At 38.8% G+C, this 19,388-nt stretch overlaps 4 protein-coding genes across 6 annotated transcripts in view; 2 read left to right on the forward strand and 2 right to left on the reverse strand.

The window, feature by feature from the left end:
• kuz (zinc-dependent metalloprotease kuz) overlaps window positions 1–5,268 on the reverse strand; it is an 80,551-nt gene extending 75,283 nt beyond the window's left edge. For all 3 annotated transcript variants that reach the window (XM_033341331.2, XM_033341330.2, XM_033341329.2), the window contains exon 1: window positions 4,434–5,268. In XM_033341331.2, coding sequence (XP_033197222.1) covers window positions 4,434–4,512 — 79 coding nt within the window. In that variant the 5' untranslated portion in view covers window positions 4,513–5,268. The remainder of the gene's footprint in view (window positions 1–4,433) is intronic.
• A 981-nt stretch (window positions 5,269–6,249) lies between these two features.
• LOC117160526 (uncharacterized) lies at window positions 6,250–7,367 on the forward strand. Its single transcript, XM_033341333.2, has 2 exons — window positions 6,250–6,373; window positions 6,436–7,367. Exons 1-2 carry the CDS (start codon window positions 6,250–6,252, stop codon window positions 7,365–7,367), a joined length of 1,056 nt encoding a protein of 351 aa, XP_033197224.2.
• Window positions 7,368–7,431: 64 nt separating this feature from the next.
• On the reverse strand, window positions 7,432–13,710 carry LOC117160525 (uncharacterized). The gene is made up of 4 exons (XM_033341332.2): window positions 12,595–13,710; window positions 12,021–12,179; window positions 9,365–9,468; window positions 7,432–8,315 (listed from the first exon to the last, which is right to left on the reverse strand). Exons 1-4 carry the CDS (start codon window positions 13,037–13,039, stop codon window positions 8,010–8,012), a joined length of 1,014 nt encoding a protein of 337 aa, XP_033197223.2. The 5' UTR covers window positions 13,040–13,710; the 3' UTR covers window positions 7,432–8,009.
• Window positions 13,711–16,166: 2,456 nt separating this feature from the next.
• LOC117160505 (uncharacterized) lies at window positions 16,167–19,220 on the forward strand. The gene is made up of 6 exons (XM_076625175.1): window positions 16,167–17,394; window positions 17,481–17,681; window positions 17,868–18,046; window positions 18,137–18,456; window positions 18,548–18,804; window positions 19,046–19,220. Exons 1-6 carry the CDS (start codon window positions 17,135–17,137, stop codon window positions 19,218–19,220), a joined length of 1,392 nt encoding a protein of 463 aa, XP_076481290.1. The 5' UTR covers window positions 16,167–17,134.
• Window positions 19,221–19,388: the final 168 nt, after the last annotated feature.

Consider the following 19,388-nt stretch of genomic DNA (forward strand, 5'->3'; position numbering starts at 1 on the left):
CTGCGTAGTAACAGCGAGCGTCGTTTTTCTTTTTCCACGACCGAATTAGAAGTATTCTCTTGTATGCGACGCAAAAAGCTGAAAATCTCGAAAAGACCATACGACCTGCCACGGTGGTGAACTATCGTACGTGTTTGCATATCCTTGGGTAAACCCTGTAGCTCCTTGAGCCAAGCCGAATAGCTCGGTTGTGCCAGGAATGCCGAGTTGAAAGTTTCAGGACGACCACCTATATTCCCGAACACGGAATACCTTAGAGATAAGATCCCCTTGATTCGGGAATTCTGAATTCTCCAGGATCCTTCTATATCCCTGCCCAGAAATTCCTCCTAAAGTTCATCTTCCTAAACATTCTGGACAAAGACGATCGCTTCGGTCTCCTTCATTTCCTGTACTAATTATACATTTTCAAATTTATCGCACTTTCCAACGATATTGTGCTACTTTAATGGTATAAGTTAGTCCACCGTTATTGTCCATAAAACTCCGTTTTGCGTTTATTAAATATTTTAAGGAAGTTGGCACAGATATTTCCATTTTTGAAATCGTGTGAAAACACGTGGCAGCAAGAAAAGAAATTAGGACTTGACCGATCTTGATGCAACTAAGCGAATGACCAAGCAAACGGCTAAGCTAACGACCAAGCTAACGAGTAAACTCAAATTATCGAATTTTCAGCCATGTACCCGGCTATGTATCGACAAAAATCGCAGAGACTAGGTTTATATGGGGAACTTTGTTGCACGGTCTATTTAGCTATTAGGGGTTAGGCTATCTAACACCCCTCACTATAACAACATCTGTTTGGTTCTGACATGTGGCTGTATGAGCGTATGATAATGGTTGCGCGAAGGGTGAGTGACAGTACCCACTTAGGAGAAAGAGCGCAGAGAGAATCAATCGCGAACCATCTGTTTGAAAAGTTGAAAACAGATCTACGAGTTACGATCGCATATGGGTGCCAAAAGACTGTCAAACTGCTAGTTTCATTTTTGTTCTTACTTCGTCGTTAGTTTCTTACGGATACGACAATTCTGAATTTACCAGCCATGCATCAAACCTATATTTTCTTTGGTTTCAAATAAAAATATATATTCAAATAAAAATTTCTTTCTAGAAAGAAACCTATCTTTGTACAAAATATTTCAACTCTCTTTTCTATTCTACATATTATATTTATGTAGAATATATTTATAGGGTGTTTTAACGTATTTACGGAGTTCTCCTTTGGATAATATCGAATGAAAAGCAAAGATTTAAGGTCGAACGTACGAAAAACGCAAAAGTTTGAGTTCCACAAAGGGATGCGGCGGTAGTATTGCTATTGGACTTTCGTTCTTTCACATATGTATATATGTTCTGGACGATGACGCGGCAGCACGCGGTCCGCAAAGAACAAGTCCAACGAGGTAAAAGTGATGCAACACAACTGGATAACAACTGTTTCGTCACGTTTCCGTCGCGAATCCGCCCGCTGTTGAGAGAGCAGTGTTCACGGCCGTGTCTATCTCATCTAGAACCCGCACGAAAGCATTGACCTTACCGAAACCGGCTTCCGCAGGATATTTTTCAACGCTATCTTCGCATTTCAATTTCAATTACGAAGTTGTCGACGATGATCGGGAAACCGGAAAAAGGTTCTATCTACGTTGCGCGCAGCAGTAAAATAATTCAAACAAAAAGATCCTTTTCGAGAATGAAAGAATTTCCGCAATACCAGCGATTTCGCACGCAACGAACCAAATAGAGCCATTAAAAAATAACAATAACATGGCAAACCATATTCTTTCTTTCTTCCTCTCTTTCGTTTAACGAGACACAAATGTCTACAACCATACTTTGAAAGAATATAAAAATCTAATCGAAATCTTATCCTGTCGTTATCCTCGATTACATTACATATACATACATGTATGTATACACGGGACTTTCACGATACTAAAAATATCATGATATAAAACGCGCAAGCAAAACTGACATACGTATATACTACGATAAGGTAATAATCTTGAATTTCCTATGAACAAGACAACCACGACTTAATACCGAGTTAATTACGTTAGAAATCAGAAGCCGAGCCTGACTAACTAACTGAATTCGCTATCGAACTTGTGCAGTAAGCTTGCTTTACGGACAACCGCGGTACGAATATCGAATCCATCTCTCAGTATCTGCTCACTGAAACCAACAACTTTCCTATAGACAAATCGAATTATTAAACGGAAAAACTTGGCATATACTCATTTCTTAATTGTAGATATACATATACACGTAATTCGATGAAGTGCATGTTTGGCACTAGGGAACGAAAAATGCACGTTGAAATAACTTGAAGTAAAGCTACTAATTGTAAGATAAAATAAAATTTTATTAGAACGGTAAAATCATTGCTCGTGCGCGTGTGATTTATAAATTACTCAAACAAAATAAGTATACGATCTAGCCGAAGGGACGATCTATCATCGTCCAAGTTGTATTCGATAGCGTACGTAGCAACGAAGCTGCACGAAAGGTTACTACGTTTCTAGACCGTCCTGAAACTAAAAAGTTTTGTCTTAGGTGGAACAACTACACGGAGAATGTTACGTGAAATTTCCGACGTGAAACATCTATGTTACTCAATTTTCGATCGTGCATTTTCCAAAGGCCAACGCAATTTCTCGAATGAAATATACGAAGATGGCCGCAACGTGCCGCGCTTAAAGATTTCCCAAAGTTGATACAGCTTTCTACGGGCATCGTAAGATTGTTTCACCGAAGAATCGAAAACTTGGAAAAAGAAAAATCGATCCTTTGTCCTTGAGATATGGCCCCGAGGCCAACGAAACGACTTACCCATCACGGTTAACTGCGTTTTTATATTCTAGATGCATTGCGCGAACCGATGCCGCCTTTTGCTCGCATTCCCTTCTTCCCTTGGCAATCGGAATTGCCAGAAAAATATTCCACGATAGCGATAACTCATTTCCCTTTGCCGTCGGACGCTAACCTAAGAAAATCCATTTCGAATCGAGACAATCAAAATGGATGGATATTTTTTCAACGTTTTATCATACGCCAAACTAATAAATATTAGTTACCCATTTTATCGGCAGCTGCTAATATCCTCATCGCCATTCAACATGTTCGACTTACTACATGTAACGTGTTACTGTGCATGTAAATTATGCTTTTTACACGTTATAAAGATCAAAGTCGTATCAAATTCGACGCAAAATCGTTAAACGTTTTAATGATAACGGTATAAAATCAGAAAAGCTGCCGCTATAGACCAGACTGTTTCAAAATTCCGATTCTCTAATATAATAATCTCCGATAGTTCCGCTCTTTTTTTCTGCTTGACTTTTAGTTTCAGATAGATAACGTAGCGGCGCACTCGCGACTATATCACTAGTATCACCATCACATACGTGAGCTAGTGGTCCTTAATTGGAACTTCCGGCAGGGGTAATTTTACGATTTACACTCTGGAGAAGAGCGTCTCTCTTTATCAAACACAGAAATTCTTCGCAGATGTAGGTCGAAAAATCTACGAATGAAAATTCGCGATAAACAAATGATTTTCCAATGCGCGATATATACATACGCACGTATGTGTACGCACACGCGCCTATTTAATACGTACGTATGTATTAAATTAAATTGGAAAATCAGAAAGATAAACTGCATTTGTCACGGTCTACGAGTCTCCGATATAAATATTCGAAGAAACGTTATCTATGATTTCAACGAATTCATTGTGAGTCAGGAAAACCCGCTTAGTGTGTCTTTCCGTTCTTCGAAATAGAACGGAAATCCGTGTTTCAAGTTTAAAAAAAATTCTTTGTCAAAGATTAAGACGCATAACGAGCTCAATCTTTGTATTTTATAACCGTAGAGTGTAAAATGTTGCATCTCCGTAAACACCGGATATAATTTTAGTATATAAAAATCGACAAAATTGTATATTCACACGAAGAAACGGCATATGTATGGAATACGGTTTCCCATGGTCGACAATTTCACTTTAATGCAGAAAAAAAGAGGAGAAAAAGTATAGGCGTTCTCAAAAAACAGGCACCGCACTTGGTTTTCCTTTGAAAGAATCCGAGAGAAATGTGCGAGACACGCTCTTCGTGAAAGGATGATTCATGAGACGTGGAGACGGTCGAGACACACACACACACACACACGCGCGCGCGCGCGCGCATACGGGACACGGATGCGGATCCGCACATATATCGTGCATGTATATGGGCATAGATAGGCGCGTATGCATATGTCATCGGGCCAATAGCACACTTCACAGGCTAGACGTTAAGCAACGTAAGAACGTGCATTTTGCACGAAATACCGATCTATCGATGCGCGATTAACGATTTCAACTAATTTCTATCGTTGTGATTCAACGTATGTCAAGGAGCACGAAGCAAATCAAATTTATATACGCTTACCGCTTTCGATATAAGGAACCAGCAACAGCAACAGGAGAAAAAGAACATATCCACACGTATCACTGATCATCGTAACCATATTCTCTCGCACGATGAGATGTCGTTGGCTAGATATTGGCACCACCTCGCGAATACGCGCAAACAACAATAAACAAAACAACAACGCGACGACGCGAGGAAATAGCGAGTGGTAATCGGCAACAGTTCCAACAAGACGATACAGGGAACGCGACGTAGAGACAACCGACAAAACGTTGCCTCCTATGTACACTCGATGCACCGTGATCAAAGACCAACCAATATTTCCAGTGTATTCAGCACTCAGCCTGCATAGCAACTAGATCGGGCACACAGCAGCACACATTCGATGGTGTTTTCACTGACGTTACGTTACGTTAGGAACGCGTACTGTTGTTGGCGCGCGCGACTCTACGGACCAATCTAATCACACGCGTCGTTCGCGAACCGAGAGAAAATGACGGACGGCCACGGCACACAGGACACACGGCACGTCTCGGTTCAGAGCTGACCAACTTACGCCATCGTTTTCCACCGATATTATCACTTGCACGCGGACAGTCCTTACCATCGACGATCCGCCCCTCGTAACCTTTTCTCCGTTGCACGATATTCGACTTTCTCGTTTCTCCTATATTTCTTCACTATTTACTTCTCTGCCATTCGTTTGGCCTCGCTGTCTCACGATCGTTGTAACAGCTGACCGCTCTTTATCTCACACTCTTTTACCAGATGATTTGAGATTTAGCTGACGCATCGCATCAGCAACAAAACACACACACGACATCGGCTAGTCGCCACCGTTGCCACTGACAGTCCTACCACCGCTGCGACTTTCATTCCCCTGTCTCGTTTATCATGTATCGTTAGTTTGTCGCTCTATCGTCAGAGGGCGACAGTTACCACTTCGTTCCATACGTGCTATCCTAAACGCGTGACGTCATTCGTGTTCACGATCACAACCAGTGACGTTAAACGTTCAGCCTGGTTCAGCATAATCGTTTCTTACGTAATTCTTTATTGCCTGTAAACATGCGTCTAACATCGAAACAAATATTGCAGTACATATCATATTAAACAATAGTACAGGCATTTTTACGCAAATTTTATCGTCAATTTTAATTTCTATTTCATCGATTTCTATTTCTTCGACAGCTGTTAAAAATACATCATATCGAAGGAGAATGAGCATAAACAGATACGAAACACGAGTTATCGTATTTCTTTATAAAATAGTAATTGATAATTAATCCGTAAACTAATGGAAATGTTTTCAAGGCACAAGATGAAAACGGAGAGTAAATTTCCTCTCTGATAAAAATACGCGTGCTAAGCTTATGCGGAAATAGAAACTTTTACATTTATGTGGTTGGGCGCCCTTCCAGTTCTCATATAACCGGGAGTTTTAAAATCCCAATATGGACCAAATTTTAATATCACCTATCGCAACATGATTCGTTGTTCATTTGCACAAAATTTCGGTAAATAATTTTGTCATTAATAATACTTGTATATATCGTAATAGGTACAAATGTAACTATACAAATAAAAAACTAACCTTTCATCGTTGACAAAATTATCTTTGCGAAAGCTAAACGCAATAAAAAATATGCAAATTTTAATATAGAAGGAAATGCGATCTTTTCTCGACAGTAGAGATGCATCCAATATCGATTAATTGTAATTTAATCGTTGATCCATAATACCAGTAATATCCATAATAATAGTAATTAAAATGTAACCTAATGAGATTGGTAAAAAAGTATACTATACCACTCCGTCTTGTTCAATAACAACGATGTCAGAGATTCAATTTGCAAATATAAATCAATATCCCAAATATAATAGACGGAATAACGAAGAAAGAAATGGTTCTAAACCTACACAGAGCGTTGCGCGAAATTCATCGGAATACAGTTCAAGTAAATTTATTGCGTAAAACGTAATTCTGTTTTATTAGATTATTAATTTCGTCCCGTAACAGCGCAACCGGTATCGGAAAGAGGTTCGAATTCTCGGAAAATTCGTGGAAAAGAAAGAAGGGAAGAAAGGGGAAGAGAGAACGTCCAAACTGCAAATTCTACGGCCAACAAAAGGCCTGATAATGTAGCTAAGAGGATCTACCAATGGTGTAGCCAGTGTTGCGGAAAGAAAAAAGCTAAGATAGTCAGAGCGCGCAAATCCAAGTCAAATTTCTTTAAACGTTTGAAAGAAAAATGTAAGAAGCGTAAGAAAAAAAAGAAAAAGACTACTTTCAGCGAGGAACGTACTGTTTCACCGATACGATACGAGGAACGTCGCGTTTCTCCGGTACAACACGAAGACGCAGTCAAGGAAACGTCGAGAAAAGAGCAGGACGAAGGATTCGATGAATCGAAGGGTGCAAAGGAAATCAGGAAGAGGAAGAAGAAGAAAAAGAAAGATGTTTCTGAACCACCTGTGCGTACGTTTCAAACGGATCAGGAAGAGAAAGTAATCGATGATCGTGCTTCCGAGTTAGGGATAGATTTCACCAAAAGCTGTTGTTATTTATGCGCTCAAAACACAATGGCGATCGCGGCAGCAATGTCCAAGATAGGAAAGTTCCATATGTCCATACAAGCTTCTACCAAAGAAACATTAACCTCTGACAAAAGTTGTAGCCCAACTATGCATGTTAGAACCGTACAGTCATCCGTTAAGGTAAAAATGCGCGATATGGGTACCCTGCACCCTGATAAAAAAAAGAGGAAAAGGTCAAGGCCGAAGTTAAAGCTTAATAAGAAGCTTAATATTCTTCCAAGATTAAAATTTCCCGCGTATCCAAAAGTACGAACCGTTGCTTGCGGAACAGATAAATCGACGAAACATAATAATATGCCACAATGTAGAACAAATCGTGGGGCCAACTGCGTAACCGACGCTAATCTAACGTAAAATGATAAAAAAATCGATGACAAACGAAGAAACGTTTTATTCGATAAAGAGATATTCGGTTTCACACGTCCGTACGAATGAAGATTTGAAACTTTGCTCGTTGACGAAGATTCTTATAAAGCACCTAAGCTCGTCTCGGAAAGTCCTTTCTTCGTTCGATTTAAGGAAGACCTACGTGCGTTTCTACGCACATAGTACTAGGTATCTTACCTAATACTATTTATAAATTAAACACATATTTTATAATACTATATAAATAAATTAGTTTGATTCCCTTTCCCTCGTCGTTTAACTTTCTTCCACCGAGCATTCCACAGATACATCATACTCCGAGACAAGCAAAGATTCTTTTTATGTTTCGTTTATTGTAGTTGTAATTTATGTACACAAAATTTTTACCTCGTGCATTTTTGGTAACATAAATTTGTATTTTACAGCTGTCTAACTAACAATCAGAACTATTAGAAAGAAAATATATTATGCGCTAGACGTCCAGCATGTCTTCAGTCGTCAGTATGAAATCATCGTAAGTATATACGTTGAATCGAGAAATTGAGTCTTAATCGCACCATAGACGAGGTACATTGCACTTGATTCGCGCTCGTGTCTCATGTCGGCTAAGTAGTTCGAATCGATATTCGTTCAAACAGCATCCGGCGATGATGCCACAGATCGTGACGGTATCGCCATCGCGTTAATATTGGCGTCATCTGACGCTGAAGTTCCAAACACAAGCGGCGTAGTGTAGTACGGTAACAAAGAGTACTGAGCCGGTGGAAAGTATGCCGATGGGAAAAGCCCTTGCCTTTGGGCAATCTTTAATCTGGAGGTAAGTTGTTTCTTCCACTTGGTGCGACGATTTTGAAACCACGTTTTTATTTGGACTTCTGTCAAATTTAGGGATTTCGACAGTTCCATTCGTTTGCTCACACTTAAATACTTGTCGATCTACAAAAGAAACGTACCTATTAACTTCTCTTATAGATTGCAGCTCTATCATTTCTAACGACCGAACCAATTTTACTTCTTGCTCGATAGAATCTTCATAGAAAATTTGTTATTTGAATTCCAATATTCTGTTCTTTATTATCATTATCATTTAAACAGTCGTAAAATCCCATATGGAAAATTTCACTTCAGTTATCGCTTATTTAACGGGCATGTTTCGTCTAAAATAAACCCACAATGTTGAGATTTCATACTATTTTTATTGACATTTTAATTAATCGAAACAAGGGATGCGAATATTCAAAGTGCAAACGACTTATTTTACCTTATTTTAAAGTTGTGAATTTAGCCACAATTCCCGACAAGACAAATAACGTAAAAAAATATTTGACAAACCGAGGATCGTTGAGAGAGTGACATTTCGAAACTCGCGTGAATTTTTTGACGTTAGTAAACGGTTAAACGGAAAATGTTTAGTATAGGAATATATGTTTTCTTAGCACGTGTGTAAAAGTATAGGTCAATTGGTTTAATGTTTACACCTTACACGATGGATACTGTTTTATACAAATTTTAGTGAACCGCGAAGTTTGCTCATAATTATTTTCTAGAATTATGAACGTATCTAAGTTAAATAGAGAAAGAAAAAATTGCCAGCTTATCTCTGTTGACCTCTTTGATTATCTACTAGCTTTTTCTTTTGTAATAAGAACGTTCGTGTCATGGATTCGTATCGGACAAAATATGGTAGTTTACTCTCTGAACTTTCAATAACTTTGACAATTTGTCGAATTTTCGAATCGCGATATCTATAGAAGAAAATCTGTAAATTTGTTCGTTGTTTATGGTAGGTGAAAACGAAATAACGTTCTACGAATGATAACGACTCGTACAAAATTACTACCCTGTAGCTTTCTTTGTCGAAAATTTCTTTTTGATAATGATGAAATTAATAAAACGATCGTTGCGCGCGTGCACAATAAAAGAACAAAAGTAAAATTATTTATGCATTTGTTAAATATCTTAATTGAGAAATGTACTTCATATACCTTAAATTCCGCTTCAAGTCTTTCCAACTGTTTCGCACTGTATGCTTGACGTGGCTTTCTGTCGATCCCCGGTTTTCTGGATCGTCTTCCACTCGGTTTGGGCGCTAAAACATTTAAAAGGATAGGAATATCTTCCTGTAATCGTAAGCATGAGAATTTCAGTGAAATTAAGTATTAAATTGACTATGTACGTCGAAAGAGATGACAGTTGACATTCTCGAAGATTTATAGTCGTGATAATAAAAATTTAACATTATAATCATGTCTCTTAATTGTTTCACTAACTTCGCCAGCTTGTACTCAATTACCACTTTCTTCGATTCGGCCTGCTCATTGGACCACGACTAGAGTTACCAAGCGTGTCTAAAACATGTGGGATTGTTTGAGGAACGTGTGACATCTTACTGTCAATACGAGGCAGAATGTGGCAAAGAGCTGGACAAACAGTTTATACCGAGGAACGTTTGGATGCGATTATCATTATAGTGCAAAGAAGTTCCACATATTTCCGTTCAAGGGGTTATATGAGGTATTATACCGTTGTTAGTCACATTTAGATAATATGACACTGCGGTATATCTGACATAAAAAAATACACAAAGAGAACGTATTAATTATAATTGTACAATTTTCACGCTAACAACTTCATTGTTGCTTCAAATATGTATGTATATACAAATAGGATAAATAGGCTTAACGGCGATTAAATTTTACAAATTTATGCTCGCAAATATTACAAATATAATACCATGACGGTATAATCTTAATAAAAAAATGATTACTTAAAATTAAACGTACACGTTGATTGATGTTATATTCGAATGTACATTGGGACGTACATTTTTTTGTTTAGGCTCTTCGATAAAATTGGATAAACTATAACTTTATTATTTGCGTTGGATTGGATCGCGTATGATTATTATCATATAACAATATAACGAAATCGAAAGCCTCTTCAACTTTATAATGCATACCTATACGACGATGTCAATGGAGAAATCGTAACGGTCATTTTGAAATATAATTTTTTGACATTTACCACTCTCGTAAAATGGTTATCCTCGAATTCTGAAAATCGCGATGACTTCACATAGAAATAGAGACTTCTTCTTTTTCCCCTTGTTTAACGTTCAGTTAGCTACTCGGCCCTTACACTCTAAACCAACAAATAGATGTCGCATGTTTGCACACAAGACCTTTTGTGTTTTCTTGTAAATCTTTCGACCGTATCGAAGACTGCTACAAATAGCGATGCTTTGCTTCTTAGCAATTTTCCATACATCTACGACTTCCCTTCTCTCTATGTTTAAACTATAAATAAAACACATTTTCAAGGAAACCGAACCGAACAACCGAACCGAAGAATGAAATTACGCATAGGAAAGTAGAGAAAATGAAAAAGTAATATGGTTTACGCGAAAACGAGAAATAGAAGGCAACAAAAAGTCATCTTTATTTGTTATTTAGCGTTAGTTAACATTAAGTTGTATGTGTATATTTACGAGTATGTTTCATCGTCGTAAACTGAAACTTTATTCAAGTTATTAGGCTTGCACGAATCAATCGACTTCCATACGTCTATTCGAATTAATGGAATTGCCACGATGGACACTCGTTTCCATTAATCGGCACGAATTGTTCGTGCGAATCGATCATATTTCCTAGAAGTGCAGAAACTATTGGCCAAAAAGGGAACGTAGCGACGAAGAAAGAAAACTGACGGAGTAAAGATTTACGAGTGTACGCAGACATTTAGCACTTCTCCGGAAGGTAGTTAGAGTAACGTCGCTGATAAATGGGCTTCTAACAGCATGGCGGATAGTAGCGAAAGAAGAGAAACAACGATGGCGGATTGAAGTCTCCGACGTATATTATTCGCTTATTTTCACAGTCATACAAAGTCGATATGAAAGAAACTCGCTCAACTATGTATTAGATGGACAAGTAACGTAATAGACAATGACGAGTTTGTCCGCTCGCGTTCGTTCGCTGCGACAGCTACGAGTCTCGGTAATTTTATATAATATATATGCGTGTGACCGTAATCGAGTAGATACACGCATACTATTTCGAAATCTGGCAACCTTTGTTTCTTTATATGTAGCTGGTTTGCTCGGCACGAGCAATATTTTTCTAACATTCGTCGAAAGGCATACTCTATATCCGAATGTTAGTAGGTTAGACGAGAACAAGGTTAAACAATTCGATATACAAAAATAAGAAAAGTTGCTCGATACTCGAACAACGAAATATTTTACACCTGACCGGTAATACAGCAAAATTAAGGGGATACAACACCCTAGCTGTTAATGTGACGTTCGCGTGTCGAAAAGCTGTTACTATAGACGCCTCGAGTAATCTCCGATATTCCCTTTGAGCCGAGAAAGAACTCACCGATTTCGCTTTTCTCGGCATTGTTCGCGAAAATGGAATTACGCCGATAAGTTATTACGAGCAGGTAATTAGAATCTTTTGTCCTAATAAAAAGGAATCGCTCCCAAACGTTTTATGCCTCGACAGTCAATATTCGACGAGTTATAGTTTTCAGGTATCGTGGTAGAAATTCCACGTCATGTTGCATGATTTGCGATTCAATTTTTAACCTAGTTAAACATATATGACAACGATTGGTATAACAGATTTTGACCGAACTCACCTTGTAGACCAAACAGCTGGCCAGGTTTCGATTGAGCGAACCAACTGTTATATAAAATGGATGCAGAAGCAAGGGATGTCGCCGAATACGCGGAAGGATCTGAAAGCGTCACTTCCGAATACGATAATCCTGCCGATGCGTATAATCCTGTGTTCATATCTGTAAAAACAAATAATTTATCGCGAGCTGATTTTTTCTTAGTTCCTTTTTTGAACAGTTTTCGTTATCTTCTGTCTGTATCTATCAGAAAATACTTGGCCGATCCTTTGCGGGAAGACTCATTCTTGCCGAAAGACCGTAAAACATTGGATTTTACGAACGGTCGCAGAATAATACAGTGATTATACAGAGACGTTAATAAATATCCGAAAATTCTTTCAAATCGTTAACATCAAGCCTAAACACGCAATAACTTTGCATAATAAATAACTAGAGTCGAACGTAAACAGGCAAGTTTATCCTCGCAGCGTAACAAAATATATTATCTGTTTTTCTAAATCCGACAAATAATCAAAGGCTGAGATAGCAGAGAACGAGGGAAGGAATTAATACTTTGTCGTTATAATTGTTTTACCGGATTGCGTAGCTGATACGGCCGTTGGTCTGATAAACTGATTTTCTTCCATTTTCGCCTCCCTATCTTCTTGATCTTCTTCTCTGTCATCGGAATAATTTAAATTAGGAGCCACTTGGATATTTTTCGTTTCGCGTCTGCCAAGAATGTTGTCAATCGTAAAGGCACTAGCCGCGGCAACCGGTGACGAATTTTTTCTTTCTATTTGCTTCCTATGAATCTCCTTGTAACTTTCGCTACTCGAATCGGATGCACATTCCATTGTATCTTGATGGTTGTTTGGCGTTTTCACGAATCGTTCGCGATCATCCCTCGTTCGCTCGTAAACGTTATCGACAAAGCGAATCTCTTTTATATCTTGTTTCGCAGAGGACCGTCGCAGATCGTAGATTTCGTCGCTCGCCTTACCGTGATTTTGATAAAGCTCCATCGTCGGTAATGTCATTGGACTTTCTATTTCCAAGTTCTTAATTTCTAATCTCAGCCGACCTAAGCACGCATTTAAAATGCTCGATAACACCAAGCTTGATTTACAAATTGCATTTCACGATTTCTTTTTTCAAAACTATTTCACGTTGTGCACATTTCCTATGGCGATCACAAAGTAGATCGTCGTTTAAAACAGCGAGTACCAATATCTATACACTAGTACGTTCGTATTTTAACACAGTCTAATTTAACGACAATTCCATCGTATCGTCACGTTAAACGTCAAACGTTGAACGTTAAACGAGTTGCGATTCGATATATGTTACTTTAAAACACGATATTTATTAAACTTATCTTCGGTTAATCTTTGCACCGCATCGAACGTCTAATCGACGGCTAATCGCCCTCTCAACCTTTCGAAAGCAAGTACTTCGATATGTATGACAGGTGGCACGTGTCTGTGGTCCAGAAGAACCTCCCAGCTTCCCCACCATCAGTTCCTGAGGGAAGGTCATCTCGCGATGCTGGACTAACATCTCGCACCAGGAACCCCCACTTGTTTCTGTTACCTGATCGGAGTAGGGGTCAAAAGCTTATTCACACTGGTTTAACGTTGCTTTACTATCATATACCGCGATAAATCGATATACCTATCCTGCTGCTAAACATTTTCAGACGCTTCTTCCTTCGCCATTTACCCTTCAGCCTCTGATACGCGAGTAATATGTATTCCTCTGTAACCTACAAGTAGTAACCATGTTTTTTCGATTTGTCTTTGATCTTAAATTCGTCGAATTTAAAAAAAATCGAAAGAGGAAGAGGGAAGACAAAATAAAAGGTAGGGCTGTATGATACCGTACGATGTCAGTTCGCAAGTAAGTAAGTTTGCCGTAAAGAACTAAACTATACGTTACGATACGTTCGGCTTATTATTATTATTATTCTTCTTTTATTCAAACGTTTAAGTTTGTCCGCTGCACAATACACCGCTAGCCTATATCGATAGTTTCGAGCGAATATAAAATCCATTTTCCATTTCCATTCCATTCTGTCAATGGTATCTCCGGATTCCATTTCCGATGTCGCCCGTTTTACGTAAATCGTTAATTGACCGTTCGAAGCGCAGATTCGTCTTGAGACGGTCATCCGGTCAGAATGAAACACGATCAAACGTGCAATTCTATTTTACGTGATATCGCTATCGCGTAATTCGATGTAAGAACATTGTCATTGTCATCTTTACGTACACTATGTTGAAGATATACCCGAGATATTATACATTACAGTTTAATAGGGCGATATGCGCAGTAGCAAACTTCATCTACCGAAAAAGAATTCATCAGGGATCAGAAAGCGAAGCTGTGATTGGCTCTTGGAAGCGCATGCTCTTCCGTAGCGTCCGCCTTCTTCGACCCCTCTATTTCAGGGCTTTATGTCAGCAAACTAATGGTTCCTTCTCTATCCCATATATGTATGTACACTCTACTCTACGGCTATGGATAAACGCTTCTGCCATACAGAGAACGACGTGAAAAAGTACCGCAAAACACTTCTTCACGCGTTTACCAAACTTCTTACAGTGGTTCTCACCGGCAGGTTTAGATATTTTATCAATACCTTAAGCAGCGTGAAAAAGAATTTTCATATCACGCGTCCTGCATAAACGTGCAAAATTTCTATGAAATCTGTATATTTTGTAAAAACTCACGTTTCTTATCACTCCTAAATACAGCAAACACCGTTATATCCAGTTGTTTCATGAAAGCAACGTTCAAAGTGCCAATTACTACGAACTAAGTTGTAAACAAATTTGAGGCTCGCAACTTTTCATTTCATCGAACCATATCCAGCTATTTCTGTTTGGATACAGGCTGAAAATGTCGAGCATTTCTGGCAAAAGCGGTACCATTAGTTTCCGACCAAGACCGGTCCGATCTCGATGTTCCTCCTTGCACATCGTAAATCTATCGAATTTCATGCTACAACCTCCGAAGGACCATTGGCAATTGCGTTTTCATCCTGCATTTGCATCGTCAATTCGTTCCGCCCTAGTCGCTTCGATCGCATAAAGAGTATGTGAATCCTTTAAAAAGATTCCTCGTTAATACGGTATAGGAAGAACGAAGAAAGTGGTTTCCCCTGAAACAACGATCGTACTCATTTTTTCACCTCCTATATATGATCGACGAGGTATCGATACGTTCATCGTAAGAATACAATTGTACCGCAATGACAGAATACGAAATTTCGAAACAAGTACAGTTGGTAACTAACAGTTACGATTTCTTAAGGAATACCGTGCTTTTTATATGCCATTTGTGAGCATACTTGAACAATTTAAGCGTGCAAGTGACGAGAACAAATATTGAGTACCGGTTACATGAAACGAAATGCCGTGCATCGTCTTTTCGTTAGGTGTGAAAGGAGGAAGTAACGATATGGTCGACGAACACGGAATTTCACGGACATGTATCTACGGTTCTTCCAAGAAACCATTATGGACCCTTAAAACGTCTTTCAAAATATTTGGCAAAAAGATTGTCGTCTATTTTTGCGAGGGCCATACAACGATTTGCGTCTGGACGACAGAACTGGTTGTTCGCGCGTTTCTTGTACCATATAAATAACAAAATATACGAAATACGCGTATTTTTTACCGCTGCCGCGATACGACACGTATAAGAAGTATTCGGACGACGAAACTTCCCAATGAAACTGTTATGTCCGTTACGTTTGTACAAAGTTCGATGGAAATAGCCGAATGGACGATCGTCCTACCGATACGAACTTTACTTTTGCGTTCGATGCATGCTGCGCCACATAATTGAAACGATCAATCAAACACCTGAGAAAAGGAGGGTGTACTAACGCGCCCACAAATTGCCATGGAACGTTTTCACACACGGAAACGGAGGGTTTATCCATGCCACACCCCGCTCGCTGCACAGGGATGAGACGCATGTATCTCGCGAAAACTTCTCAACGTTCGTTGTTAACACTCGGTATATCGGAGATGCGTTTTCCAAGTTTTTCATACGTTCTCGAGAATTTCAAAATTAATTTGCTAAATTTTACCTTTTACCTTTTACCTTTTTATATAGGCTGAATGAGAATAGAATACGAAAACGATTCAACGTGGGAAAGAAGAACTTCTGAAAGAAAAGAATTTTTAGCGAACAGGAAAGAGATCGTACGATCTACGTGCGAAAAGTTTCCAAATTCACCAAGAGTAACACGAAACGTAAGTAGTATCTTGGACAAGGTATCCTGTCAAGTACTTTTGCGTCGGGTTCGATTTTAAGTTAATCATTATACATCGAACAGAGCTGTTGGTTCTGTCCAAACTGCACATGAGAGATGGAGGATATTGTGAGAATTCTTTGAAAACTGGACGATTAATTTTCAGTGACCTCCATGTATAACTGGTTGCTATTGCTATGGACACAGATATAGCTACTCTCGCGAGATATTAGACAGGTGAGCGAGTTCCCAAGGGAACAAAGCCCCCATTACCTCATCTCGCCGACCCATCCAAGCCATCTCGACAAACCCTCCGCTCCTAAAACATTCATAAGAGCGGTGTAAGTGGTTTTTAATAAAGTGGTATTTAATCATAGGTGTCGGATTACGCGTAAATCGGCTGGTAGTGTCACCGACCAATGTGAGATTGAACATGTGTCCAAATATATATGTATGTTCGGAAAATTCATTCTGTTTCCATAGGGGATATTTATCTTAATCGCTTAGCGACAAGCAGTTCCAAGTTACTAATTTATAAATCGAATGCTACACCTTTGCCTCGCTATATATGCAATCCTACTAAAATTAAAGATCTGGCACGATCTTATAAACTTTTTGTGGAAATCAAATTACACGCGAATATAATATGTAGACATTTGGAGCGTGTTTCGTTAAAAGGATATTAACTGTTATTCCAAACAGGAAAGTTTGTCAACGCCATTTAAACACGCGTACCTACGGTTCGAGTAATTATTTCCATCAGTCGAACAAGTTGTTGCCAGCAGCGAGTTTCCGTTCTGACAGTTCTCTTTGTGCTACGGTTGCTGGTAACGAAATTTTACTCGCTCACGCTCAAGAATATTTATTTTAGATGAAATCGTTCAAAGAAATTCCATCTATCGGGCTTTTTATTTGGCTCCTGGCAAAGATTTATACAACTTCTGCGCAACGATGTTTCGACGATGGCAATGAATTTTGTATCGACGAGAACGACATACTTTCGGTAGATCTGTTGCCTGGATCCTTTTTATTCGCGGATCAACAAGTGAGTGATAACAGAACGAAAGGTTCCGAAGATGCAATGGTAGATGGATCCATCGACAATGCTCTGAGCGAAATGGAATATCATAGGTGAGTTTGAGAATAATAACTTGTCACTTAGCTCGTCGCAATATTAAGGCCGTAATTTCTATTTTCTAATCCGCTGTATCTATTAGAAAAAGGATGAACGAATACTTATGCCATGGCTACGTGGCTGAGGAAATAGCGAAGATAATGAGAGCACCTAGGGCTAAAAGGCGTCTCGATGTGGCAGAAAGAAATGATCTGTATAATTTAATGGACAATGACAATATTACCATTCACGATAAATTATTAGCGGACGAAGGAAGTTCAAAGTACAAAAACTGGTTACAGCGGTAATTATCGAAATTGTACTTGTAGTTACATCGCACGATACCTATACGTATTATGTCGGTAAATATAAAACGGCGAATAAAATTAATTCTTTACCGACTACTTATACTTACGTGGTTTCGTTTCGTTCAAAAATTTACTTCCCGTAGAATTATAAATGATTAAAAAACCTACATGTTTTACGACAGAAGGACAACCTTGGACGATGTATATCGGCATTATGTTCCGCAAAAGAAGATAAAGAAGAAGCATGGAGCTCACGACGAAAATTTCGAAGAATTCGATGGAGAAGTCACGGGTTATGCGATGCAAGCTCCTCTACCTTCTGGTAAAGTTGGCTTCTTCGATGAACAGAACGAGGAAAATGGTAAAGATCGTTTTATACGATTCTACCTTTAAAGAATAACTACCTTTAAAGAATACCTTTAAAACGAGATATTCCTTTATTTTTTAATAGATCATATGCTTTCATCCTCGTCGGGACACAACGTATTTTATGGTCCCGCTTACGGTCCCGCTTACGGTCCCGCTTACGGTCCCGCTTACGGTCACGGTGCTGATCATTTCTTGCATCACACTGAAACTTTTCCCGCTATACACGAGGAACACTATTACACCGCTCCGATTTATCACGATCACGAAGAGGAGTACCACAAGCCTTACTACAAAGGAAAAGGAAATGAACTTTCGATAAGAGACTTCTTTGAAATTGCCCTTACAGCTCTGGCGTTTTTAGCTTTTGGATTATTCATTATACAATTATTAATGAACGCTACGGTAGAACGTCCGAATCGTTTGATTTCTCCGCAAGCTACTTCTTATTACCGCTCGTTAATTTTCTTTTATCTTCGATATGTTCTTCGGGTAGACCAACATGAATACAACCATAGCCACGATGACGAATACGGCGAAACGTCTGAGAAGGAATGCCGTCGATGGGTTACCTTTATCGTACGCTAGCCACGAACAATTGAACGAATTATCTCACAACGTTCTGAGAAGCATCGAGGCTGCTCTTGTCGCCGATACGGATTTTGGAAATTGCATTCGCAAAATTCTTTGCGAGAATAATCGACACTCCACGCAAACCGAAGACGCGCGTAAAATATGGATGCCTGTATGGAGGTAAAGCGAACGACGAAACTTGATCAACTTTTCGATTTTTAATCGTTATTATACCTATATATGCCCGAGGCATGTGCAACAAGTAACGGCACACAGGGTTTTACATTTGAAAAATTAAAAGAACGTAAAAGTAAAAGGATGTCCATTATCTGCAACTTATCTGTCGTATCTATCTATTTATTTTGCAATTTATCTATCTATCACGACGTATGTTCGATAAGCATGGAATCAACCTTTTCAGTCTAGGAATGAGCTGGGTGTCCGGCAGGGTGCTGAAAAGATCTTCATGGTCGGCAATGTTGGATTCTATAAAAGCCTCTGTTCTTGGCCTAGGTGGAGCCGACTGTACACTCTTGTATCCTGACTGCGACCTCAAAAAGGAAAGGATCAAAAGACGCAGAAGACGCAGAAAGTAATTTTCTTCTTGTTTATTATTTTCTGTATCGTAATATCTTTTATCGTCACGTCGTACGAATGATAAAATATTCGGTTCGATTATATATCGTTAAGATATGTATATCTTTAAAAATACCTTGTATATATATATATATATATATCCTTAAAAAAAAGATTCATTGTCAGTA

The sequence above is a fragment of the Bombus vancouverensis genome, chromosome 15 (genome assembly GCF_051014615.1).
Source record: "Bombus vancouverensis nearcticus chromosome 15, iyBomVanc1_principal, whole genome shotgun sequence".
In the NCBI taxonomy this organism is placed as follows: domain Eukaryota; kingdom Metazoa; phylum Arthropoda; class Insecta; order Hymenoptera; family Apidae; genus Bombus; species Bombus vancouverensis.

Excerpts from the sequence above, each read along its gene's own strand:
- LOC117160526 (XM_033341333.2), top strand. The coding sequence starts at position 6,250 with ATGTCAGAGATTCAATTTGCAAATATAAATCAATATCCCAAATATAAT. Across the intron at positions 6,374-6,435 it reads TTCATCGGAATACAGTTCAA|CGCAACCGGTATCGGAAAGA; the intron begins GTAAATTTATTG and ends GTCCCGTAACAG.
- LOC117160505 (XM_076625175.1), top strand. The coding sequence starts at position 17,135 with ATGAAATCGTTCAAAGAAATTCCATCTATCGGGCTTTTTATTTGGCTC. Across the intron at positions 18,457-18,547 it reads AATTATTAATGAACGCTACG|ACCAACATGAATACAACCAT; the intron begins GTAGAACGTCCG and ends TTCTTCGGGTAG. Across the intron at positions 18,805-19,045 it reads ATATGGATGCCTGTATGGAG|TCTAGGAATGAGCTGGGTGT; the intron begins GTAAAGCGAACG and ends CAACCTTTTCAG.
- LOC117160525 (XM_033341332.2), bottom strand. The coding sequence starts at position 13,039 with ATGACATTACCGACGATGGAGCTTTATCAAAATCACGGTAAGGCGAGC. Across the intron at positions 9,469-12,020 it reads CCAGCTGTTTGGTCTACAAG|CGCCCAAACCGAGTGGAAGA; the intron begins GTGAGTTCGGTC and ends TAAATGTTTTAG. Across the intron at positions 8,316-9,364 it reads GACTTGAAGCGGAATTTAAG|ATCGACAAGTATTTAAGTGT; the intron begins GTATATGAAGTA and ends TTTCTTTTGTAG.